Consider the following 23,836-nt stretch of genomic DNA (forward strand, 5'->3'; position numbering starts at 1 on the left):
AATTAACTAGTCATATCTCAAAATAGTATCGTTATGGACAATGGAGTTTTGAAGACATTTTTCCAGATTTAAGGCCTAATTGTGTGACGTTACTAATTTTGAATATATAAATATTGATATTAAAAATGTACATATCATAGTCAATAAAACTTGTGACATATAAAGACCCAAAATTCCCTAAAAAAGAATGGCTAGAAACAATTTGCTTGGTAAAGACTAAACTAAAACAACGAAATTAAAGCCACTCTTCCAATTCTTCTCCATTTATGGAAAGAGAGAGACAGAGACAGGACGAGAGAGTTCCTCCAAGAGAGGAAAAAAATTAAATCAATAATTAAAGAAAATCCGACTATTTCCCTACCTCCCTCTTCTGCTCGCTAAAGCTTTAACTCTCTTTTTCAACTATTTTTAAGAATTTTCTTTTGCACAATAAACTCTCCAGAATGGTTAGTTGTTGCTTCTTCTTTGTATTTTCCTAAAATATTTTGATGTGTTTGTTTATGTTTAATTGTTGCATTTTATAAATAATTTTTTGTTAGTCAAATAAGATTAATTAATTGAATCTTCTAATGCATGTATTGTGTGATAAATCTTCTAAGCTTTTGTCTTGTAATATGGTTTTCTTGAAGCAGGACCAATTGGAAAATGATAAAAGGGAGTTAGTGGAGCGGTTCATGTATGTAGCTGGAGAAGGGTAATTTGATAACTTTTTCAGTTCCACTCCTCCTGGATTACTTTCAATATATTTTTGAATGTATAAGTAGTTTGAAAATTGTTTGCAAAAAAGGTTTATAATCAAAGACAAAAATTAAGGAACAATAGATGTTCGATAGAATAGATAAGATAGTAATGAAAGTAAAAAAATATTGTAGAAAACAGTAGAAATTAAAGATCAAAAAACTTAAATATATAGCATTGATATTAATGACTAAAAAGGTTCTAGGTGAGCCTTAACAATTACCCTTGTCATGCCTTTTTTGTGGATTTGTAGACTATTACAAGAGAGGAATATTGGTTTTTCATTTTTCTTATTTTCTTTCTAATATCAAATTAGCCTTTTGCTTAAAATCCACTCAATTCAAATATTTTATCATTTGTACCCAAAAATATTATTTTTTGTTGCTAGAAATGCTTTAATGTCATCATCATTAGAACAAAATTATTTCCAAAATCTTATCAATGCTAAGTGATAAGTTAAATTATTTATTTATCATCATTTAGGACAAAAATTGAATGCTTTTATAGTTCATAGACCAAGTCATCAAGAGCTTAAAAGTATGAACTTACAAGTTTAAAATAGAAAAATATAAGCTACAAATGTATTTTTAATAATTTTAATTTATATTACACAAAATTAAATTATAAATATAAAAAATAAAAAGTTACTTTTGGAGTGTCAATTTAATTTTGCTTAATATAAAAATATGTACAAATGTATATGTTGAACATAAAATTTTTATGGTATTCCGTGTTTGCATATATACACAAAGCACATACAAATATGCATGCTCGCATTTATGCATTGGTGCATATATATTCTCAGGTCATGCACTTCATCTGCTTACATAAAATATTCTTTAAAGCTTTTTGTTATTTTTTTAATTATGAATTTTATGAGAATACTTTAAAATCCTACCTTATTATATAGTCCGTTTTGTCAATGGTTCGATTTTATCTTACCAACATGAAAATTTCTTTTTAAGGCAAAAATGTATAATTTCTTTATTTTTTTTTTCAAGTTTGTTGCTCAATATGCATTTATTAGGAAGTAGAAAGTTTGATATTGTCATTATTTGACTAATAGAGATAAATATATTGAAAAAGAAAACGATCTAAAATTTAAAAAATTAAAATAATTTCAATCAAACGAGACTATTTTTATGTCAATAACTTCATAGAAAGTGTGATTAGATATACAATTTGTTAAATAGATCAAATTTAGTTTACACAAAAAAATTCAATGCTTTTGTTGTCTAAAAAAAGAGTGCAAAATCACCTTAAAACACTAAATCTGATATTGAAAATCAAGTTGAGTTTACTTGTGATTTGGAATGATCAATATAGATACTTAGTTTTGGTTATTAATATTTTATCTCTTTTTAGAGATAAACGAAATTATGTTCTAGAAAATTATAGTTCCAAAAATAATAATAAAGTTAACTCAAAACAAGTATCAATGTTGCTTTCCTTTATATCTTTTTTAGAAGAACAATTCATTTTTAGAATAATAGTTGTTCAGAAAAATCACTATTTGGGAACAACCATATCTAGAACTAATATTTTGAGAACAAGCTTTTAGTTTACAATAGTTGTCATCTAGTGTAATTATAATTTAAGAACAACTCTTGTTGAGAATAACTAATGTATGTATGAAATAACTCTTGTTTAGAACAACCTTTACTAAGAACAATCATATTAAAAATAATTGATATTTCGAAAATGTCAAAATAATCTTTATTTAAGAACAACTTTTCTTTACAAACTATTCAAGTTCCAAGAAGGATTCTACAGAAGATGTGGAGGTAGTTAAGAGGTTTCCCTTATCCCTTTCCTATAACATTTAGTGTGGCTTCCGTCCATTTAGAAACATCATAAACTCTTGCTCACTATTCACCATTATTACTAACTTAAACTATTTTTGATATACCATTAATATATTTGCAACTAAAAGTCTTATTCATTACTCCTATTAAATAGAAAATTTTGTAACTCTCATTCTCCACACCTATAAATGAGTTCCCACAGCTTATTTAGGATATTATACATTTTGAAATTCTATGTTTGAAAACTCTCTAAAGCTCTCTCAACATCCTCCTTTACTCAGCCACGCTTAGCCTTTCTCTACTCTACAAACTATGACCTATTGTTGCATTCAATGTTACAAGGTTTGCTCTAGTATTCCTCTCCATCTACATTCCATTCACTTATTTGTAATGCTTCTCTTTACCAAGGAACACTCTACAATAAATGGATTTAGATATTATAAAAGCTACAACACTTTCTTTAGAGATTTTCTTTAATATACATTTTATATATGTATATATATTATTTCAAATAATAATAGATGTGAGCTTTTCCTTATATTTTAGGATGCATTGGTGAGCTTTATACCTTTCTTTTTAAAGAAAAACCAAAAAGTACTATGTTCTTCCCACCTTTTTATGGAAAAAAAAACAACATGCAGTTCTCAGTTTCTTAAAGGAAATATAAGAACATGTTCTTCCCACTAATTTTAAGAAACAGAAAAATAGATCGTTCTCACCTTTTTAGAGAAATAAAGAGCATGTTCTTCCCACTATTTTTAAGAAACACAATAGAGGTCATTCTCCCTTGTTTGGAGAAACAAGGAGCATGCTCTTCCTTTTTTCTAGGAAAGGGTTAAATGTAAGATTAGCAGATTAACTTGTCCACTTTTCTTAAATTGATACCTATGGTTTTTTGTCCCAAATTAGTATTCGAACTTTTTCTTCGTCTACTAGTTTGGTAACTGAGGCTAACACCGTTAAGTCTGAAACAAGTAGTAGTATCTGATAGTGGTATGTGTCATTAGTGACATCACAATGATGTCATTATTTTTTGTTTCTTTCATTTTTCTATTTCATTTTTCCTAGTTTTTACCCTTCCATTTTTCTTTTCACGTTACTGGTAATCCCTCCCCCCTTGTTTCTTTCATTCACCCCCAGTGTCTCTTTTTCTTGCCTCATCGCCTTCGTCAACGTCGTTGTTTCTCTTTTCCAATTCTATGTTATTATAAAAATCTCAACACTTCCAATTTTTAAAAAAGTGCATCATTTTCTTTATAAAAATAAAAAAGGTAAAGTTTCTAGAAAATCCAAGAGGATTTTCTTTTATTTTCCTCCACTTTCTCACTAACCAAACAGAAGGAAAAAATCAAAATACAAATTTTACACCTTTAATCAACCAAAAATGAAAAATGCTCTTTAAATTAAGAACAAAAAAAAGAAGGGATTACCTGAGCAGACAAATCAGCAGCTACATAAATAGCCAATGAAGTATCGCTCTTGATTAAAACAGGCCATGACTTCACCTTTCCTAAATACCACCTAACAAAACCCATCTTCCCAAATGACATTGTTGAAGATGAAAAGGAAGAAGAAAACAAGGAACTGAAAAACAACTAGGTCTCGATGGTTTTTTCCCCAATCTTTATTTGGTTAGAATATGGTAATCAAATAATGCTTTGAACAAAAAAAAACCCATGATATAACAATATTATTTTCCACCAGATTTCATGATGTATCAAGGACACAACAAGTTCATTAAAATACTAAAAGAAATGCATTTCTCTGTGTTCTTATAACTTCCAACAATTTCAAGTCTATGAGTTTCCATTATTATTTTACAGGTATAATGTAAAATCTAATTGCATAATCTTAATCTAAATAGACTGAAATAGCAAATATTCAACTACAGAACAACTCTGGCTAGAAAAAAAGAGAACAACATATCAGCCACTCAATAGTTCATAACAATAATCTATTGAATATATTAAAATGAGTGATACAATTTGCCAATACTTAAAGCGATACTTGATGGTTAAAGCTAGCAAAATGAACACATATTTGAAAAGAGTTGCCATATAGATAGATCTCATTTTCTCTTTCAATAGTGTCTTTCAGCATTGAAAGGGTTTTCATGTGGTAGATGAACAATGCCTTTATAACACCACCTATATCCCGTCTCCGTTACCAGGTTAAGGACCAGAGTGTTATAGATCCAAACAGAATAATTTTTCTCAATTCAAATTAAGTATTCAATTAATTAATAAACATAAATCATTTCATAGAATAAATATGCACATAGGCTTTAATTTGGGTTTTTGGGGCCTTAAAATTAGTTTAAAAGCAATCGAGGATCAAAATGAATCAAAACATAAATTTTAAGGAAAAGAACTTGAAAAATTGGAAATAGGGGTTACACGGTCGTGTGGCACAGACCAAACTGTGTGGGTATTTGAAGTAGAGACACACGGCTATGTCTCAGACCGTGTTTGAAACCATGTAACTCACTTGGCTCACATAGCCATGTCGCAGGCTGTGTGCTAGCCCGTGTAACTCACTAACTTGAGATACATGACCGTGTCTTAACCTGTGTCTCAAACTAGGTGAAACCTATACTAAAAGTAAAAGATCACAGACGACCGTGTGGGATGACTGTGTGGGGCACATGGCCGTATGATAGCCCATGTTCTTCTAAATTAACTTCTTAACAAGATAAAATCAAGCCAAACTTTCCCAAGTTACACCTAAAAACACAAACCATCCCATGACAAAACAATCAAACATACATTTAAAACATATCAAAATTAATAACCTAAACTTCTAACTAGTGTACCATTCATAGGAACCTCAATTATAACCAAACATTACCTCAAAACTTTATCTATTAACACACCTCATTTCAACTTTCATAATCAACCACACTATTATCTTCTAACATACTATTAAAATTTACCATTCCACATTACATATTATGATCACAAATACAAAATAACTTTTCATAAATTAGAAATTTCTAATATTAACTTTCATACAACAAAACCTATATACATGCCACAACCTTAAAAAAGATAGAAATGCTACCAAAAGTAGGGGAATAGTGTGAGTTTTTTTGTCTATCCTTCCAGCCGTCCACAATTCTTAACTACAAAATAACATGAGATAAACCAATAAGCTTAATAGCTTAGTGAGATTATTGTGTATAATTTTACTTGACTTGCTTTAAGTAATTTAATCACTTAAAAAATATAACATGAAAATTAAAATTCTAAATTGCATTGCCTATAAGTTTTCAGGTATTTCATCATCATTACAATATATCAATTCCATGTAATCCTTTGTATCTTTTAATCAAGTTCATCAATAATCGGTTCACATATTCAGACCTTATTCCATATTTCAAAGCATTTTAGATACAAAATAGGGACACCAAATTGCAACAAAAGCATGGGTGTACATTCATAGGCACCGTAGTGCTCATAGAGGCATGAGTGTGCAAACAGGAACACTAAGTCAAACAGGGGTACTGAAGTTCAAATTAGAGTACCAAAGTACATACAAGAGTACCAAAGTACAAACAGGGGTACCGAAGTCCATACAAGAGTACCAAAGTACAAATAGGGGTACCGAAGTACATACAAGAGTACCGAAGTACATACAAGAGTACCGAAGTACAAACAGGGGTACCGAAGTATAAATAGGGATACCGAAGTACATACAAGAGTACCAAAGTACAAACAGGGGTATCGAAGTACAAATAGGAGTATCGAAGTACATACAGGAGTATTGAAGTACATACAAGAGTACTGAAGCACAAACAGGGTACCAAAATACAAACAGGAGTACCGAAGTACATTCACATATATGTATATATGTATAAATGAATTAACTAAAGATAAAAAAAATATAAAACATAAGCAATCTCATTTACGTATGGAAATACTATAAAGTTACCTACAACACTTCTGATTTAAACATAGAGATCTATTCTGCAATTTTCCCTTTTCCTTGATTTAAGTCTTTTTGGCCTGATTCTTGATTTATATAATAAATAATTGTAATCCATTAATTTTATATACATTTCGCATTCAAAGTAATGCATATGACCTTTAGCTTTTCAATAATTACACATTTTTCCTAAACTTTTATATTCATCACAATTTAGTCCATCTACTCAAAATTTTCCAATTTAACAAAGCCTTACCATTTCCCCAAGTTAACCAAAATTCATACTAAGCTAGGGTAGTCCACATCTATTCAAAAATTGTAAAATTTTCCTAAAATTTTAAGTATTTGAACAATTTACTCCATTTACTAAAACTATAAAAAAAATCAATTAATAAACTAGTCAAAATCAACATCTAACACTTCAATACCATCATTTAACATTCAAATTAACAAAATTTCATCAATGGTAATATCTAAATTATTTAATAGCTTTAAAAACTAAGCTACGGGTTAGATAGACCTAGTTGCAGTGATCTTAAAAACATAAAAATTTCAAGAAACAAGCTAAAAATTCATACCATGCATGCACCTTAAGTTTGGTCGAAACACAAGAACCAAAAATGGTGTTCTTCCTTGAGATTTTCGATTCAAAAATGTATTGTGGAAGATGACCATGTTGTTTTTCTTATTATTTAATTTAAATTATCATTATTTACCATTTTACCCTTTTTACTTAACATACATTTCAACTTTAACAATATATCAAACCGTCCATACAACATAATAATGGCATATTTACTTCATAAGTCCCTTCTACTTCATTAATTTTACTATCAAATCAATATAACCCATTAATTACTAAGGTTTGCACCTTTCACAAATTAATCCTTTTCTCACATATCAAAATTATGGTCTCAAAACCATTTTTTTCGTCGCCCCTGAAAATGAGATAATAACAACCTTGTTGGAAGAACTCCCTGATTCGATCCACAACGTGTTTGGCTGTCGAACCCATGCCCAGACCCAAAACCAAACCAGACTCAATGAACTCAACAACTTTGTAATCGACAATTTTTTTCAATTCGTCACGGGTTAGGATGACGGGTGGGGACATAGGTGGAGACAAAGATAAAGCCTCTATTGAAGCAGTAGTTTCAGGCCAAGCAATCCCCATCTTTTGAGGGTTAATAGCAATGATGAAAATTTTTTTGAGAGAACAGTCAAAAGAAAAAAATAGTTTTTTTTTTTAAAATTAGATTATGACATCAACATGACATCATTTATGCCTTGTCACAATCTTATTCTTCCACATGTCCTGAACTTAACTGTAATAATCTCAAATATCAAACTAGTGGACCGAAAAAAGTTTGAGTACCAATCTGGACAAAAAAATCCGCATGTACCAATCTGGGAGAAGTGGACAAGTTCAGGTACTAATTTTATATTTAACCCTTTAGGAAAAACAATAGCATTTTCTTTGAAGGGGACAATAGCATGTTATTTCAAAATTTTAGTGAAAAACATTAAGATAATTTTCTCAACATTTTTTTAGAAACACAAGTTATTTATTGGGGAAAATAAATTGCACTCTTTTCATTTATATCAAAGAAACATATGGCCTAATATTCCTAACTTTTTAAGGAAAAACAATAGTATGATGTTGTCAACTTCTTTAGAGAAAACCAATGACATGTTTGTTGGTTTTTCTTTTTAAGGAAGGAAAGATAGACCAAACTTAGCAATCAAATGTGATTTTCTATGTTCTTATATTTTCAGTACTAAATTTACATACAAAGTTTAGCCTTATATAGGAAAAATATTGACAAGTTGGCAAGCTTAGGAACTTGAAAGTACTTATTGGTTGATTTCTGTCCAATCAGCACTACTAAAATTATCTTATCAAATTTAAGATAAATAAAATAAGCTAACAACTTTTTAAACAAGTTAGCCCTTCAATTGCTTAAAGTATACCAATCAACAAGACAACTCGCGTATTGTGTGACTGCAAGTCTTGTTCATATTTGGACAACCCGCTAAATAGTCTGCCAATGGGTCTCTACTAAATAGTTTGCCAACTAACAGTCTGCCATTCTTCTTGCATTTGGCTTGTCAGTAAAATGGCTCACACCATTGTTGTTCGCGAGACTGCTTGATTTGTTCACATTTTGCTTGTCCACCATATGTGTGAGCTGTTGCATGAATGGCCATTTCATAACACTCCTTCTTGGCCTTCATACTGAAAATGTCAATTTCATTCCTCAACTTCTCAAACCTTGTTATTCCAAGAGGCTTGGTCCAAATGTCCGCCAACTGTCTCTTTGTATTGCAATGAACTAGAGTCACTTCCTTGTTCCATTCAACTTCTCTCACAAAATCGTACTTCATCTTGAAGTGTTCTGTTTTTCCATGGAAGATAGGGTTCTTCGCAATTGCAACAACATATTGATTGTTACACTAAATCCGTGTTGCTTCATCATGTATAAGATTCAAGTCACTTAAAAGTTTTCTCAACCAAATTTCTTCGTTGATTACTACTGCTACGACCATATACTCTACCTCACCCTTGGATTGAGCAACAGTTTGCTGCTTCTTGGAACTTTAGGAGAACATGCTAGAACCAAGTGAGAAGAGATATCCAAAGGTGCTTCACATATCATCTACTTATCCTGCCCCAATAACGGCCACTGTAGCTAACAAGCTTCAATACATCTACTTTCATAAACTAAACACCAAATTTGGCAGTCCCTTTGATATATCTCAGCACCCTCTTAGCAACCTTAAAATGTGATATGTTACAACAGTGCATGAACCTTGATAACAAACTACTGCATACATAATATCTAGTCATGTTACTGTTAAATACAACAAGCAACCAATGAGATTTCTATAATTCTTCTCGACCTTCTCAAAATCTTCATTGTTGCTAAGCTTTTCAATAAGTGCTACAGGTGTGCTTGTTGATTTGCATCTTTTCATGCAAAACCTTTCCAATATATTCAAGGCAAACCTTTGTTGACTGATAAATATCCCTTCTTAAACTTGATATACTTCCATGCCAAGGAAATATCTCATATCCCCAAGGTCTAACATTTGAAACATCTTCTTTATCTGCAGTTTGAATTCTTTCACCAAGTCATCACAAATCCCGATTATAAGTAGGTCATCAACATGTAAAGAAACTATTAATGCTATGACCTTTTCATCCATTTTCACATAGAGAGTTGGATCACTGAGGCTTTTCTCATATCTCAAATTTTGCAAGTAATCATTAATTCTTGCATATCAGGCTCTTGGAGCTTGTTTTAGCTCGTGTAAGGCTTTCTTAAGCCTGTATACCTTCTCTTGACTTCTTTTAATAATAAAACCAGAAGGCTGCTACACATAGATTTCTTCTTGTAAGTAGTCATTTAAAAAAGCTAACTTGACATCTAGATGATGGATCTTCCACCCATTTGATCCGCCAATGCTAATAGCAGTCTGATCGTTTCCAGTCTTGCTACTTGAAACCCTTCGCAACCAACCTTACTTCAACCTATTGAGTGAGACATCAACATTAAGCTTGGCTATGAATACTCATTTAATACCAATAATGTAACACCCCAAACATGAATAAGAAGATCTGACCAGAATCTGATGTGCCACATTAGCCACTGAAGTGACTTTCTGTTAACTCCCAACCTAACCACCAACACACCATTTAATCATAACACCCAAATATAGTTTTAAACTTTTACAATGCAGTGGAAAACACACAAACATAAACACAAACGTTCGCATGCACAAAACATCAGAATACAAACTCATGTGAACCAATACTTCTAAACATTTAGAAACATTAATAGGTTTGCACTATACTTAAGCACCACGCAAAACAATCAAACATAGCTCGCACACCTTTAATAGTATAAAGGGTCACTGATTAACAAAAAAACTTAAGCTCACATATCAACATAGGTTCGTACAAAAACATGAGTTCACAAGGTTCAACAGTTCACATGCAGAAGAATAAAACTTTTAAAACATTAATCAATTGACATAATTCTTAAAACTGCACATACATTCTAGTTCCACTAAGTAATAGGCTTTGCAAACAAGATAATCATGCATATAATAATCATTGTACTTTAGCAACATTCACACACATATAAGGGTTTCCAGAGCTAAGGGTACATGCGTAATTAAGTTAGGCAAATCTAAGGTTTTACATATAATAAAATTAACACAGTAAGGATACACAAGTAAATATAACTCGCAACAACCAATGGTTCGTAGGTAAATAATACAACATTTTTTAAGTAATCAGTATGGTTTGTGAATTACAAATAACAAAGTTGAATAACATCGATTTATTAAATATTAGATAGAACGTAAAATTCATAAGCATGGTTCGCAGAAATAAAGTTCACTTAATAATAAACTAGAGTGTACTTCTGTACTTTAAGAGAATTATTCAAGAATCACATGAAAATTAAATTTATTGTTCCAAACAACATAACATAAAGCCATTATCAATCTCTATGGTTTGCTCATATCAGTTAGTTGCCTCGCCAAATCATCAACCTCACTTATTACCATCTGCGGTTTACTTACTTGAGAAGAAGTAAGAGATGAGTGGGTGAGTTCAGGGAGAACTCAATGAATACTCAAAAACCATTAGGTTATGCTTTAAAACAGTAGTTGAAAATAATAGAAAACTTAGTTGAACAACAATTTGCATGTTGGGTTCGCGAGTGAGGATGCGAGACCTAGTTCGCATCTGAAAAACGTATTTTTGTGAAAACATTTTAAAACATTGTTTGTAAATCCTTTCCTTGAAAACTTGCTTTAAAAAAATAGAAGTTCGTATCAAAATTACGAGTCCATATTTATTTTTTGAAACAAAATTGAAACTGAGTTTTAAAATAGAGCCTACAAGACAAACTCGCACATATCAAAAATTATGAATAGAGTAGGCTTTAGATTGCACCACTGGTTCATCACACACATATATCAAAAATCTCACAAAGGCCCATGCTCTAAAAGAGCATACAGTGTGAATCAGAAAGCTCACAAAAGCCCATGCTCTCGAGGAGCACATAGAATGAGGCTAAAAAAAGCTCAAGTTCTCAAAGGAGCACGCAGAGTGAGACTTAACACGGTTGAGTATTATCAAGTCTTGGTATATAAAATCAGAAGGCTCGCTAAGGAGCTCACAAAATAGAAAGCTCACATTGAGGTAAAGCTAAACAGAGAGCTCGCACAAAGCAGAGCTAAAACATTTTGTTATAAAATATTGCACGTTATGTGCCTTTCAAAAACACAGTTTAAAATGGTTTTTTTTTTCAAAACATTCTTATAATCAGAGACTTTAATAGGAGCTCACGTAAAAATTTTGCTTTAAAATCATGTTTTCAAAATCGTGTTTTGAAAATAGAGTTTCATAGCTTAAAAAACAAGTCTTTTCAGAAAACTTCCTTTTAGGTTTCAAAAACAAGGTTTCTTTTAGAAAACCATAGCCGTTAAAAACTTAACAGGATACCTTTGAAAACCCATAACTAATAGTTACCGATCACTCACATATTTAAAAACTTTGTAGGGAACATAATCATATTGGAATCTGATCTCTCACATCTTTAAAAATTTTGTAGGGAACATGATCATGTTAGAACTTGATAACTCACCAGAAATGGAAAACTTAAAGATTTTGGTTTAGCCTTTATCCTTGCTGGAAGACGGCCCGGCTAGTTCACAAAAGAAAAAACATATTACTAACAGGACATTTAGAGTTTGCACATGCATGCGAACCTAGCTCTAAGGAAAATCAACCCTAACAAGACAATACTTAAGACTTAACAAAATTGCTACGAATAAAATTTTTAGAATAGAGACTTTGACGAAAGAATATTCAGTAAAGATATTCACAAGATAAAAGATCGTATTTATAGGCCTAAGAGTCCTAGATATCTTTAGATACTCTATCTGATTTAGGAAAGTTATTACTTGCACGTAAAGTATTCCTAGATATACTAAATCACTTTTTTCCTAATTTGAGTCTAACTGTATCTTTGACTAGTGAACTTAGTTTTCAACTTACCTGACGAACCCTATTTGTCACATAGGCTGGCAATCCCCAGTTTTCCAAACAAACTGGTGAACCTTTAGCTTGCCAACACATTAGTGAACTTACCTCGTAATAAAACAAGTGAACCCCCTTACCACTTCATTTGGTGCACACTACTTGCTCAGTAAACACCTTTACTGAATCTTCATTGGAAAACACTCAGCTCGCATGAATCTTGGTGATCCCAGTTCACCAGATCAGTGGCGAACCTTTACTTCACACGGCTAGAACTTCCAGCCTTGATCCCAGGTTGTGAAAATAATTTTTTTATGTGATGACCTATCAACAAGCTTCTATGTCTGGTTCTTACAAGTCATGCTCAGCTCAGCTCTCATTTCATCCATCCAACCTTCTATTCTTTCAGCTTCTTCGAAGCTTGCTGGTTTAATAACTACTAGATCAACTCTATGATATATTTATGTAATTGGCCGAGTGCCCTTACTACTATGTCATCAAAGTTTCTTCTTCAGTTTGTTAATCCGTAGATTGTAACCCCTGTTTTAGCTCTACTTGTTCGAGTATCTGATTGGTTGTTTAACATCATAGTAATAATGTGCAATCATACACTGTCGATGCAAGTCTAATAGATAGATATTAGCCCGTCAGATATCTATCACACGAGGATGGTTGTCTTTTGTCTATCAATGTCTGTGCAATAATTAGATAGGAATGAGATAAATTGTGAATGTAGTTGTCGAAGCTAGAACTTGAAAACAATAAGACAAAATATGATACTGATAAACTAGGACCCCCAACGTGAATATTCAACAATACTAAGTGCTGATAAGGTATAAAAGGATAGTGATTGTCAATGCATTAAATTGCATTGAATATCTTACCAAGCTTAACTTATATATTTAATCAAAGACTTAAACATGCACATTAGCCACACCTTCCGATGATGGCAATGGAACAATATTGAGAACAAGTCGATTAAATTCCTCTAATCCTCAACAACTTAGGTTGCCATGCTTGTTAGCTTGAACTGTCACTACACCTTCCAGTGTCAGTGACTGCAATAAAACTTCTATGCTAGAAATATTCAAACCTAAAGATTAAACCATAGAAGCAACATTGAATAAAATAAGAATTAAACCAGAAATCATGTGTACTTCCATACTAACATGAAATAGAAAGTAATCACCAGCCTTGAGAAAATAAAAATAAAAGAAACAAGTGGAGAATACTATTCATAGACAACTCGACTTGAATCTATCTATTCCTTATTGTGTCGCATTTAGGGCTCCTCGTCAAGTGCTAAGTTGTGTCATTTTCACGTCGGTTCACCCGTCAGAGCTTAAGCCACCATAGTCGAAAGCTTCAAGGGATAAGTTGAAGAAGATGATCCAAAAAGCTTTTTCCCCTATTTTTTTCTTTTTATGTGAAAATTTATATTTTTCCCCGTATAGCCTAGGTGTCTTTTCATCAGAATCATGCTAACTTTGTACATACAAGTTAGTGTTACCAGATTGGACAGTTCACACATTTTTGTTCCTATCCGGACAGCTATTAGGTACGACAACAATTCTGGGCACAATCTGAAATTACCCATGCAGTGACATCAGTAGCAAAATATGGCAAAATTAAGGGTAAATAAGCTAAGATCCACTAAGTCATAAAATGTAAATTACTGAAATGAAAATACTAAAATATGTCCTAAAGATAACTAGAAGGGAACAAATTAATCAATAAGTAAGGAGAAAACATATGCTCTTTCTAGTTCGATCACACCCCCAAACTTGAGTTTTTACTTGTCCATAAGTAAAATAGAAACTGGCAAGGCTACACAATATTTCACTAAGGTAAATGATCATTTTAGCAACTTGAATCACCTAAAATTCCAATGAATGATTAACATTCAGATGACAGAATATTGCATCGACAATACATAAGTATGAATGACTAAGATTGCATCTTCATCAAAACCAACATCATGCTTCAAATCCTAAATTCTATTTACCAATACAGCTTTTATTGTACAATATATGGTTTTTTTATGAATAAGGGATATCGTTGAATTACTGTACCCTTGTTCCTGACAAGTAACAATGGAGTGCAACAAACCCTTCAAGGAGTACGTAATTGCCCCGAAACACACTCATGCAGTGACAGCCTTTAGCCAGATTTATTTTTCTAACGTTTACATTGAAGTGTTCCCTTTTTAACATTTCACAATACAACCATTTGGAGTGTCTCTTATTCATGACTATATATATGAGTAGCTGTAAAAGGAAAATTCTTTCAAGATTTAATGAATGCTACTAGTCATCTATTACTAATGCAGACTAAATCATTTATCAAAGAATTAAAGATACAATATTCAGGAAGATACAACATTCAGTCAAATTTATCCAACTCATTCATTGATAGTTCACATCATTGAAGAACTAAGCATCGAATGTAACAAAAAATTTTAACACATTTGCATTAACCACAAATAAACCTTTCATGCTTCATTAATATTAAAAAAATTAAAATGTGGGTGTATTTCCAATCCTAATATGCATTTCCCCAAACTTAAAGTTTGCATTGTCCCCAATGCACTGAGAATAAAATGTGATGACAATAACAATGCAACGATAATGTTCACTAACAAAATGAAAATTACACCTACATGCAATGCATGAATACTTCAAATAAAACTTAAAATAAACTAACTCAGTTTTCCTCAGCCATCAATGTGGCTGCACGATGTTTCTTCTTCCTCCTCTTTTTGTCATCCTTCTTGCGCTTTTTGTCTTTGGAGCGCTTTCTCATCTTTTCTTTGGGATCTGCGCGGTTCTCGAGTCACTCTTCAGTTCCCTTGATCATCTTCCTCAGAAAAGGGTTCATGCTTTCGAATAATCGGTGGGAAGACTGGAAATTCTGAGAGTGGGGTCAGGCTTAATTGACGTAATGTGGCTACAATAGAGTTGTTATAGGCCTGGTATAAGCATAGAACAAATTTTGTGATATGTTTATATCCTCTATTTTAGCGACAAGCCTGATCTACTTATTACTGATGGAATTGGCCAACTTCTCAATATCCTTCATTTTGCACAGTAATGATGTCTCTACAGTCAAGTTTGTTCCCTTGCTTTTTGCTTTTGCCCTTCCTTGTCTTGTTGGTCTCTGCCTCATTCATTGTCGGTGTAACTTTGCCACGAGTCATTCTTTCAATAGACTTCATTGATCAGGCCCTTATTTTTCAAGACCTCTTCATCATCACGGGGCACGATCCCTTTCTACTAGCATAGTAGCAACACCAATGATGGGAAAATGAAAATTCCAGTTTGCCTTGCAGCGCAGTCAACAATTTCCTAGTGGAGTATTATGCCGACATCAATTTTTCTGTCCTTGACAATTGAATGTATTAGGCACATTCTACAAGGTTGACTATAGTGCTATGAGTATCGGGCAGTAGCCTGTAGTTGACAAAATGAAACCATATTTTACTTTGCAATGTCAGGAAGCAGTGATGCATTGTATAATTCTTTTGATGTAAACCGGTCCACAATGCTCCTTTGACACATAAATCTTTCTTCAACAAGTCCCTTTTGTTGTTTGTGTTATCCTCAATAAACTTGGAGTGTTCATCGACATCCACCTTAGTGTTGTACAATTTATTTATTTTTGTAGCATCCCATATGATTAAACCTTCTCAAAAAAAGATAAAATCCAACTCATGGTCATAAATATTAGTATAAAACTCACGTACCAATAAAGGAGAATAACTTCCAGGATGCTTGCAGAAGTCTCCCACTTCAACTCAGATATGGTTTTAGAGACTTGTTTGCCCAAGTCTTGTTGTTGCGAAAGGAGAAGGCCCTGTTCTAGGTGGAAGTTTCACTTTAAGATGTTGTTTTGAACTTGGTCTTTGTCCGTTTTCGTTAAAAAGATCATTGGCTCTTTTTTTTCTATTGGAATGGAAGATTCCGACTCACGAACTGCAGTTGCAGAGGATGAATATTCTTCAACAGGCTTGGTGGCTTTCTTAACTGATCCTCTCATTCTTTCCATATTTTGTTTTTTTTTTGTGGAGTGAATATGGTTTAAGGGTCTAAAGGTACAAACTTACGGAAGAGAAAGTGAATAAAAATTGTTGCTTGGGTGTTTCACAATTGGCACAGTGAATAGGGGTTTATAGCGAGTGAAAGAAGAAGATGGAAAGACGCGATTTATGAAAAGAAATAAAGCTGGTGGGAATAATTATGTCCAATAAGAATTGTGCCCGCTCAGATAGATCAGACGGCTAGGTTACTTTTGATCTAACAGTGGGATCTAAAATTTTTGATCTACCCTCATTCTAGTTGAGTCAGAAGTGACAGTACAATAGTACGAACTGCGTTGACAATAAAACCCAAGTGCGTCGACAATGGTACTTAATTATTCTGCAAAAATAGAAATAAAAAAGAATCAAACAAACTTGAATAGAAAAATAAAATAAAAATAAATTTCATAAGAATTAAAAGTTTTTGACCAATTTAATGGTCTCTACTTGCTTGTGATCAATATTCCCAAGATAATGTTTCAATTATTGGCCATTCACTTTGAATTGGTGTCCATCATTTAAATATCTGATTGTGACTGCACCGTGAGGAAATACTTTAAAAACTTCAAAAGGTCCAAACCAACGAGAGCGCAATTTGCCCGGGTGCAGCTTCAGTCTATAATTGAATAATAAAATTTGTTGATCCGCAGTAAATTGTCATTGCAAAATAATTTTTTCGTACCATCGTTTGCCTTTTCCTTGTAAATTGCAGCATTTTCATAAGAATTTCATCTAATCTCCTCTAGTTCAGTGTTATCCAAAAACCTTTTCTTTCCAGCAACTTCATAGTCCATGTTCACTTATTTAATTGTCCATATTGCTTTATTTTCCATTTCAACTAGCAAGTGACATGCTTTCTCAAAAACCAATTGATACGGTGACATCCCTAATGGAGTTTTGTTTGTTGTCTGGAATGCCCATTAAGCGTCATCCAGTATGGAAGACTAATCTTTCCTCGAAGGGTTCCCAACCTTTTCAAAAATGTTTTTTATTTATTGATTTGATACTTTGGCTTATCCATTAGTTTGCGGATGATAAGTAGTAGCCCTATGATTAAATCCATATCTTTTCAATGTGGCTGCCACTTAGTTGCAACGAAAGTGTGTATCCTAATCACTAATCAATGCGTTTGGTGTACCAAAGCGAGTGAGTATATGTTTGTGAAAAAATTTAAGCATTGTCTTTGCATCATCCCTTGGGACTGCAACAGCTTCAACCCACTTCGAGACGTAGTCAACAGCTACTAATATAAAAAGATTTCCAAATGAACTTGGAAATAGTCCCATAAAAACCATATCCCAAACATCAAACAATTCAACCTCCATAATTAGCTGCTGCAACATTTCATTGCGCCAAGATATAGAACCTGTGTGCTGACACTTATCACATTGATTCACAAAATTGTTGCATCTTCGAATAATGAAAGCTAGTAGAATCTTAATTGGAGAACCTTAACGGTAGTTTGCATGCCACTAAAATGACCTCCATAAGGAGTATCATGACAGTTCTTTAGGATTGAAAGCATCTCCTCTTCCAGCACACAACACCGAATAATGTTCTCATTGCATACCTTGAATAAATACGGTTCGTTCCAATGATACTTTACTATTTCATGAGGAAATCTTTCTTTTTTATGACCTGTGACACCCAATAGGAGTTTCCCACACATTAGATAATTAACCAGATCTGCATACTAAGGGGTTGTATCTACAGCAAATAACTTCTCATCTGGGAATGCGTCGACAATTTGAAGTATGTTTCGATCTTTACTACCAATTTCGAATCAAGATAGATGGTCTATAACTTGATTTTTGAACCCTTACGATCTTTTATCTCGATGCTGAATTCTTGCAACAGTAAGATCTAATGTATCAATCTTGGTTTTGCATCCTTCTTTGTAAAAAGATATCTCAATGCTGAGTGATCAGTAAATACATTAACCTTTGTGCCAACAAGATAAGAACAAAACTTGTCGAAAGCAAAGACTACAGCCAACAATTCTTTCTCTATAGTGGTATAGTTGATTTAAACATCAGTAAGAGTTTTGCTAGCATAATAGATTGCGTGAAATATTTGTCCCTTGTGTTGTCCTAGAACAACACCCACAGCAAAGTTGCTTGCATCGCACATAACTTCAAAAGGTTGAGACCAATCTGGTGCAATGATAATGGGTGCATTTACTAGTTGAGTCTTTAATTGAATAAATGCCTCTAGACATGCATCGTCAAAGAGGAATTTTCAATTCTATTCTAGCAATGAGCATAAGGGCTTTACAATTTTTGAAAAATCTCTAATAAATCTTCGGTAAAACCTTGCATGCCCGAGAAAATTGTGAATACCTTTCACAATTGTCAGTGGAGGTAATTTCTGAATGATTTCCACTTTAGATTTGTCTACTTTAATGCCTTGACTAGAGATGTGATGGCCTAACACAATGCCTTCAATTGCCATGAAATAACATTTTTCTCAATTTAAAACAAGATGTGTTTCTTCACATTGCTGCAGTACTTTATCCAAATTGTAAGCGCAATGATCAAAATCATTCCCATAGACTGAGAAATCATCCATAAAAACCTCTAAAGAATCTTCAATCATATCCGAGAATATTGCCATCATGTACCTTTAAAGTATGGCTAGTGCATTGTAAAGACCGAAAAGGATACAACGAAAAGCAAAAGTACCAAAAGGATAGATGAAATTCATTTTCTCTTGATCCTTCGGTGCAATAGCAATCTGATTGTACCTAGAATAACCGTTGAAGAAGCAATAATAGGATCTTCCAGCAAGCTTGTCCAACATTTGGTCAATGAAAGGAAGTGGAAAATGGTTCTTCCTTGTGATAGCATTAAGTTTGCGATAATCCATACAGACTCGCCATCCCATAAGAATGCGTGTAGGAATTAATTCATCTTTGTCATTGCTAACCACTATGATGCCACTCTTTTTAAGAACGCATTTCACTAAACTTACCTAATTGCTATCAAAAATAGGTTGAATAATTCCAGCATCAAGTCACTTTATAATTTATTTCTTAACAACTTCATTCATCTTCTTATTTAATATTCTTTACTGCTTAATTGACTACTTGCCTTCATCTTGCAACTTGATATTGTGCATACAAAAAGATGGACTAATGCCTCAGATATTGGCAATACTCCAAGCAATAACTCATTTATGTTGCTTAAGAATATGGGCCAATTTCTCTTTTTGAGTTACATCTAGTGTTGCGGAGACAATAATTGGGAGAGTTTATTATCACCAAGAAAGATGAATTTAAGACGAGTAAGTAGTGGTTTCAATTCTAGAGTAGGAGCTTCGTTGATAGATGGTTTGAAAATTGGAGTTGTTCTATTAACTAAGTCTAAGAATTCAATCTACCATCCATGCCTGAGTTCAATATTATTAACGTCAACCCTGTTGTCACAATTATCTAAGAATTCATCATCAGATGTCACTGTAAACTCCTTAATAAGTATTGTGCTTTGGTCATTGAATTCTTCCGTAATTAAATCATCTAGCACACTGACAGTATGGCATTCTTCTTTATTCTTGCATTGAATTGAATAGATTTGAAAACACTGAAGGTAACATGCTCATCATTAAGTCGCATGGTCAGTTCACTTTTGTAAACATTAATAAGAGTTCGTACGGTGGCTAAAAATGGTTGTCCCAAGATTATGGGAACCTCCTTGTCTGCCTCGTTGTCAAGTATGATGAAATTATCCAGAAAAATGGATTTATCCACACGAACTAAGATATCTTTAATATGCCCTTCTGGTTAAGCCAAAGATCGACCAGCTAGTTACAATGTCACTGCAGTAGGTTTTATGTGACCAATTCCCAACTTTCTAGAAGTTGATAGCGGCATTAGGTTAATGCTAGCTCCCAAGTCGAATAAAGCCTTGCCCAAATAATGGTTGCCAATTAAACATTAGATAGTAAAACTCCCAGGATCTTCCATTTTGGGGGGCAACTTATTTGTCAAAAGAGCACTACATCCCTCTATGAGTGCAATAGTTTCCATATCATTGAGCTTGTTCTTCTTGGACAAGAGCTCCTTCATAAATTTCCCATAATTCAAAATTTGCACAAGAGTGTCTACTAAAGGAATATTGACCTGAAGTTGCTTCAGTGTGTAATAGTTGGTACTGCTTATCCTGCTCATTCTCCTTGAATCTTTGTGAAAAATGTAAGGGAGGAGATACATCTGATTGTACCGACACCTTTGGTTGCGTCGATAGTTTCAAGGGTCGAATATTAGGCATATGAATGACAATTTGTGGAACTTCTTTGTCTAATGCATCAAAAAGCTCTTTTGATTCAACCTTTTCACTAGAAATCATTTCACTAGTAGTTTGAGATGTAACAGTAGAGTCTATAGTCGTCTCAACTGTTTGTTTACAACTCCTAAGCGTGATAGCCTTACAATGTTCTTTCCCCCTTGGATTAGGATTTTCCGTGTCACTAGGTACTGTGTCTAGTGGTTAAATATTCAGATTCGAAGCAAGTTGTCCTAATTGTGCCTCCAACGCTTGAATGGAAGATGAATTCCCTTGTACAATCACTTCTGTGTGAGTCATATGCTCCCGCATTAAAGCCTTAAGAGCAGCTAACGGGTTAGAAGGAAAAGCTTGTGTGTACTATTGTCGTCGATGCTCTGGAGCATGCTGATTCAACATTGAAAAGTGTTGTGATTGTGTTTGATTCTGGTGTGGGTGCATTTGGCTTTGTTGTGGCTGTATCTGAGTGTATTGATTGTAGTTCTACTATTATTAATTGTAATTATCTTGTTTTGAATTATAATTGCTTTGAGTAGATATATTCTCATATCAGAATGTTGCAACATTTTGTCCAGCATTCTGAGTTCTCCAAGACTATTGATTGCGTGTAGAATTATTATAAGAGTTTCCATAAGAATTATTGTTGATGTTACTAACATAAAAGGCATTCTTTGTATGTTGAGGATAATCTTCACAGTTGTGGTTGTCACTGCAAATCCCACAACAAAAGGTAGGAACATCAACTTGTTGAGCGACTTGTATAGGTGCAACGTCACTAGTCCCTTGCATATTTTTTATCATATTTGCAAGAGAAGAATCTTGAGCACTAAGTGCAGATATTGCGTCCAATTCAATAACTCCCGGAGTAGCATTTTCTTGTGCAGCTCTAGAGATAGGGTATTGATAATCATTCTAAGCAATTCTCTCAAGAATTCCAATCGCATCAGTATAAGTACAATCCAACAAAGGTCCATTCGCTGATGTGTCGACAAGATTCCTCGTGTGTGAATTCAGCCTATTATAAAAAAATCTCAATTTTTGTTTCCTGTTAAATGACGTGCATGAGACAGCGTCAAAGTAAAGATTTATAACTTAACCATGAGGTGTGAAGATTCTCATCGTCCAGCTGATGATAAACTATAATATCATTTAGGAGACGAGCATTCATTAGTGGCGGGTTAAATCGCAAAACAAACTATGTTGTTAGTGAATTCCAAGAAGTAATTGACCAGGAAGGTAGCCCAAGGAATCATGTATGAGCTCTTCCCTGTAAGGAATAAGGAAATAATTGCATCTTCAAAGCGTCATTAGGAACGCCTTGTTGACTAAAGGAAGCACAAATCAATAAAAATGATTTAAGATGTTCTCATGCATTTTCATGTAACAGCCTATCATATTGCCCATTAGAATTCAGCATTTGAAACATTACTGACTTGAGTTCAAAATGTCCAGCTTGGATTGCTAGCCTAACAACTCCCAGTTGTAAGTCATCCAAGACAGGTACTACAGAATCTCGTATAGTCCTATTTTGTATTTGAGCATTTTACTGTAACGGTGGGTCATTAGTATTTTGGCTCTGCATCGAGGGTATGACTGCATTGTTTCTTGGCAAAGTTATATTCATTTGTTCTCGAAGTCTCCTCCGAACGGTTCTTTCAATTTTTGGATCAAAATCAGCAATAAACTATGAATGGCTTCGGGTTATACAACACCTAAAATAAAATGTGCAAATAACGACAAAAATAAAACCAGTTAGTAGCAACTAAATATTATGAAATAAAAACAAACAAAAATAAACATCAAACGAAGGCCATATCCGACAATGGCGCCAAAATTTGATCGGCTGTTTAACGTCACAGCAATAATGTGCAAGCGTACACTGTTGATGCAAGTATAGTAGACATTTATGAGTCTATCGGATATCGATCCCACGAGGATGGTTATTTTTTGTCTATCAATGTCTGTGCAATAATTAGATAGGAATGAGATTGTGAATGTAGTTGTCGAAGCAATAACTTGAAAAAAATAAGATAAAATATGATACTGATAAACTAGGATCCCCAACGTGAATATTCAACAGAATACTAAGTGCTCACAAGGTATAAAAGGATAGGTGATTTTTGATGCATTAAATTACAATGAATATCTTACCAAGCTTAACTTCTATATTTAATCAAAGACTTAAACATGTACATTAGCCACACCTTCCGATGATGGCAATAGACCACTATTAAGAACAAGTGGATTAAATTCCTCTAATCCTTAAGCAACTTCTATTGTCATGCTTGTTAGCTTGAACTGTCATTGCACCTCCTAGTGTCAGTGACCGCAATAAAACTTCCATGCTAAAGAAATTCAAACCCAAAGATTAAACTGTAAAAGCAAGATTGAATAAAATAACAATTAACCCACAAATCATGTGTACTTCCATACTAACATGAAATAGAAAGTAATCACTAGCGTTTAGAAAAGAAAAATAAAAGAAACAAGTGGAGAATACTATTCCTAGACAACTCGACTTGAATCTATCTATTCCTTCTTGTGTCGCACTCGGAGCTTCTCGTTAAAAGATAAGCTGCATCCTTTTCACGTTGGCTCACCTGTCAGAGCTTAAGTCACCATAGCCGAAAGCTTTAAGGGATAAGTTGAAGAAAATGATCCAAAAAGCTCTATCCCTTTTTTTTCTTTTAATGTGAATATTTATATTTTTCCCCAAATAGCCCAAGTGTCCTTTCATCAGAATCATGCTGCTTCTGTACGTACAAGTTAGTTGTACCAGACTGGACAGCTTACGCATTTTTTTTCTTATCCGGACAATTGACTGGTGCGGTGATAATTCTAGGCGCAATCTGAAATTACTTATGCAGCGACATCAGTACCAAAATATGACAAAATTAAGGGTAAATAAGATAAGATCCACTGAGTCATAAAATGTAAATTATTGAACTTAAAATACTAA

General features: G+C 33.4%; 1 protein-coding gene across 2 annotated transcripts in view; it reads left to right on the forward strand.

Moving 5' to 3' along the window:
* The first annotated feature begins 253 nt into the window (after positions 1-253).
* Positions 254-23,836, forward strand: part of LOC107947874 (DCN1-like protein 1) — a 60,155-nt gene continuing 36,572 nt past the window's right edge. Inside the window, exons 1-2 of one of the 2 annotated variants that reach the window (XM_041110994.1) lie at positions 254-446; positions 633-694. In XM_041110994.1, coding sequence (XP_040966928.1) covers positions 444-446; positions 633-694 — 65 coding nt within the window. In that variant the 5' untranslated portion in view covers positions 254-443. The remainder of the gene's footprint in view (positions 447-632; positions 695-23,836) is intronic. The other variant, XM_041110993.1, reaches the window with a different exon arrangement.

Source organism: Gossypium hirsutum, chromosome A04 (assembly GCF_007990345.1).
Source record: "Gossypium hirsutum isolate 1008001.06 chromosome A04, Gossypium_hirsutum_v2.1, whole genome shotgun sequence".
Lineage (NCBI taxonomy): Eukaryota > Viridiplantae > Streptophyta > Magnoliopsida > Malvales > Malvaceae > Gossypium > Gossypium hirsutum.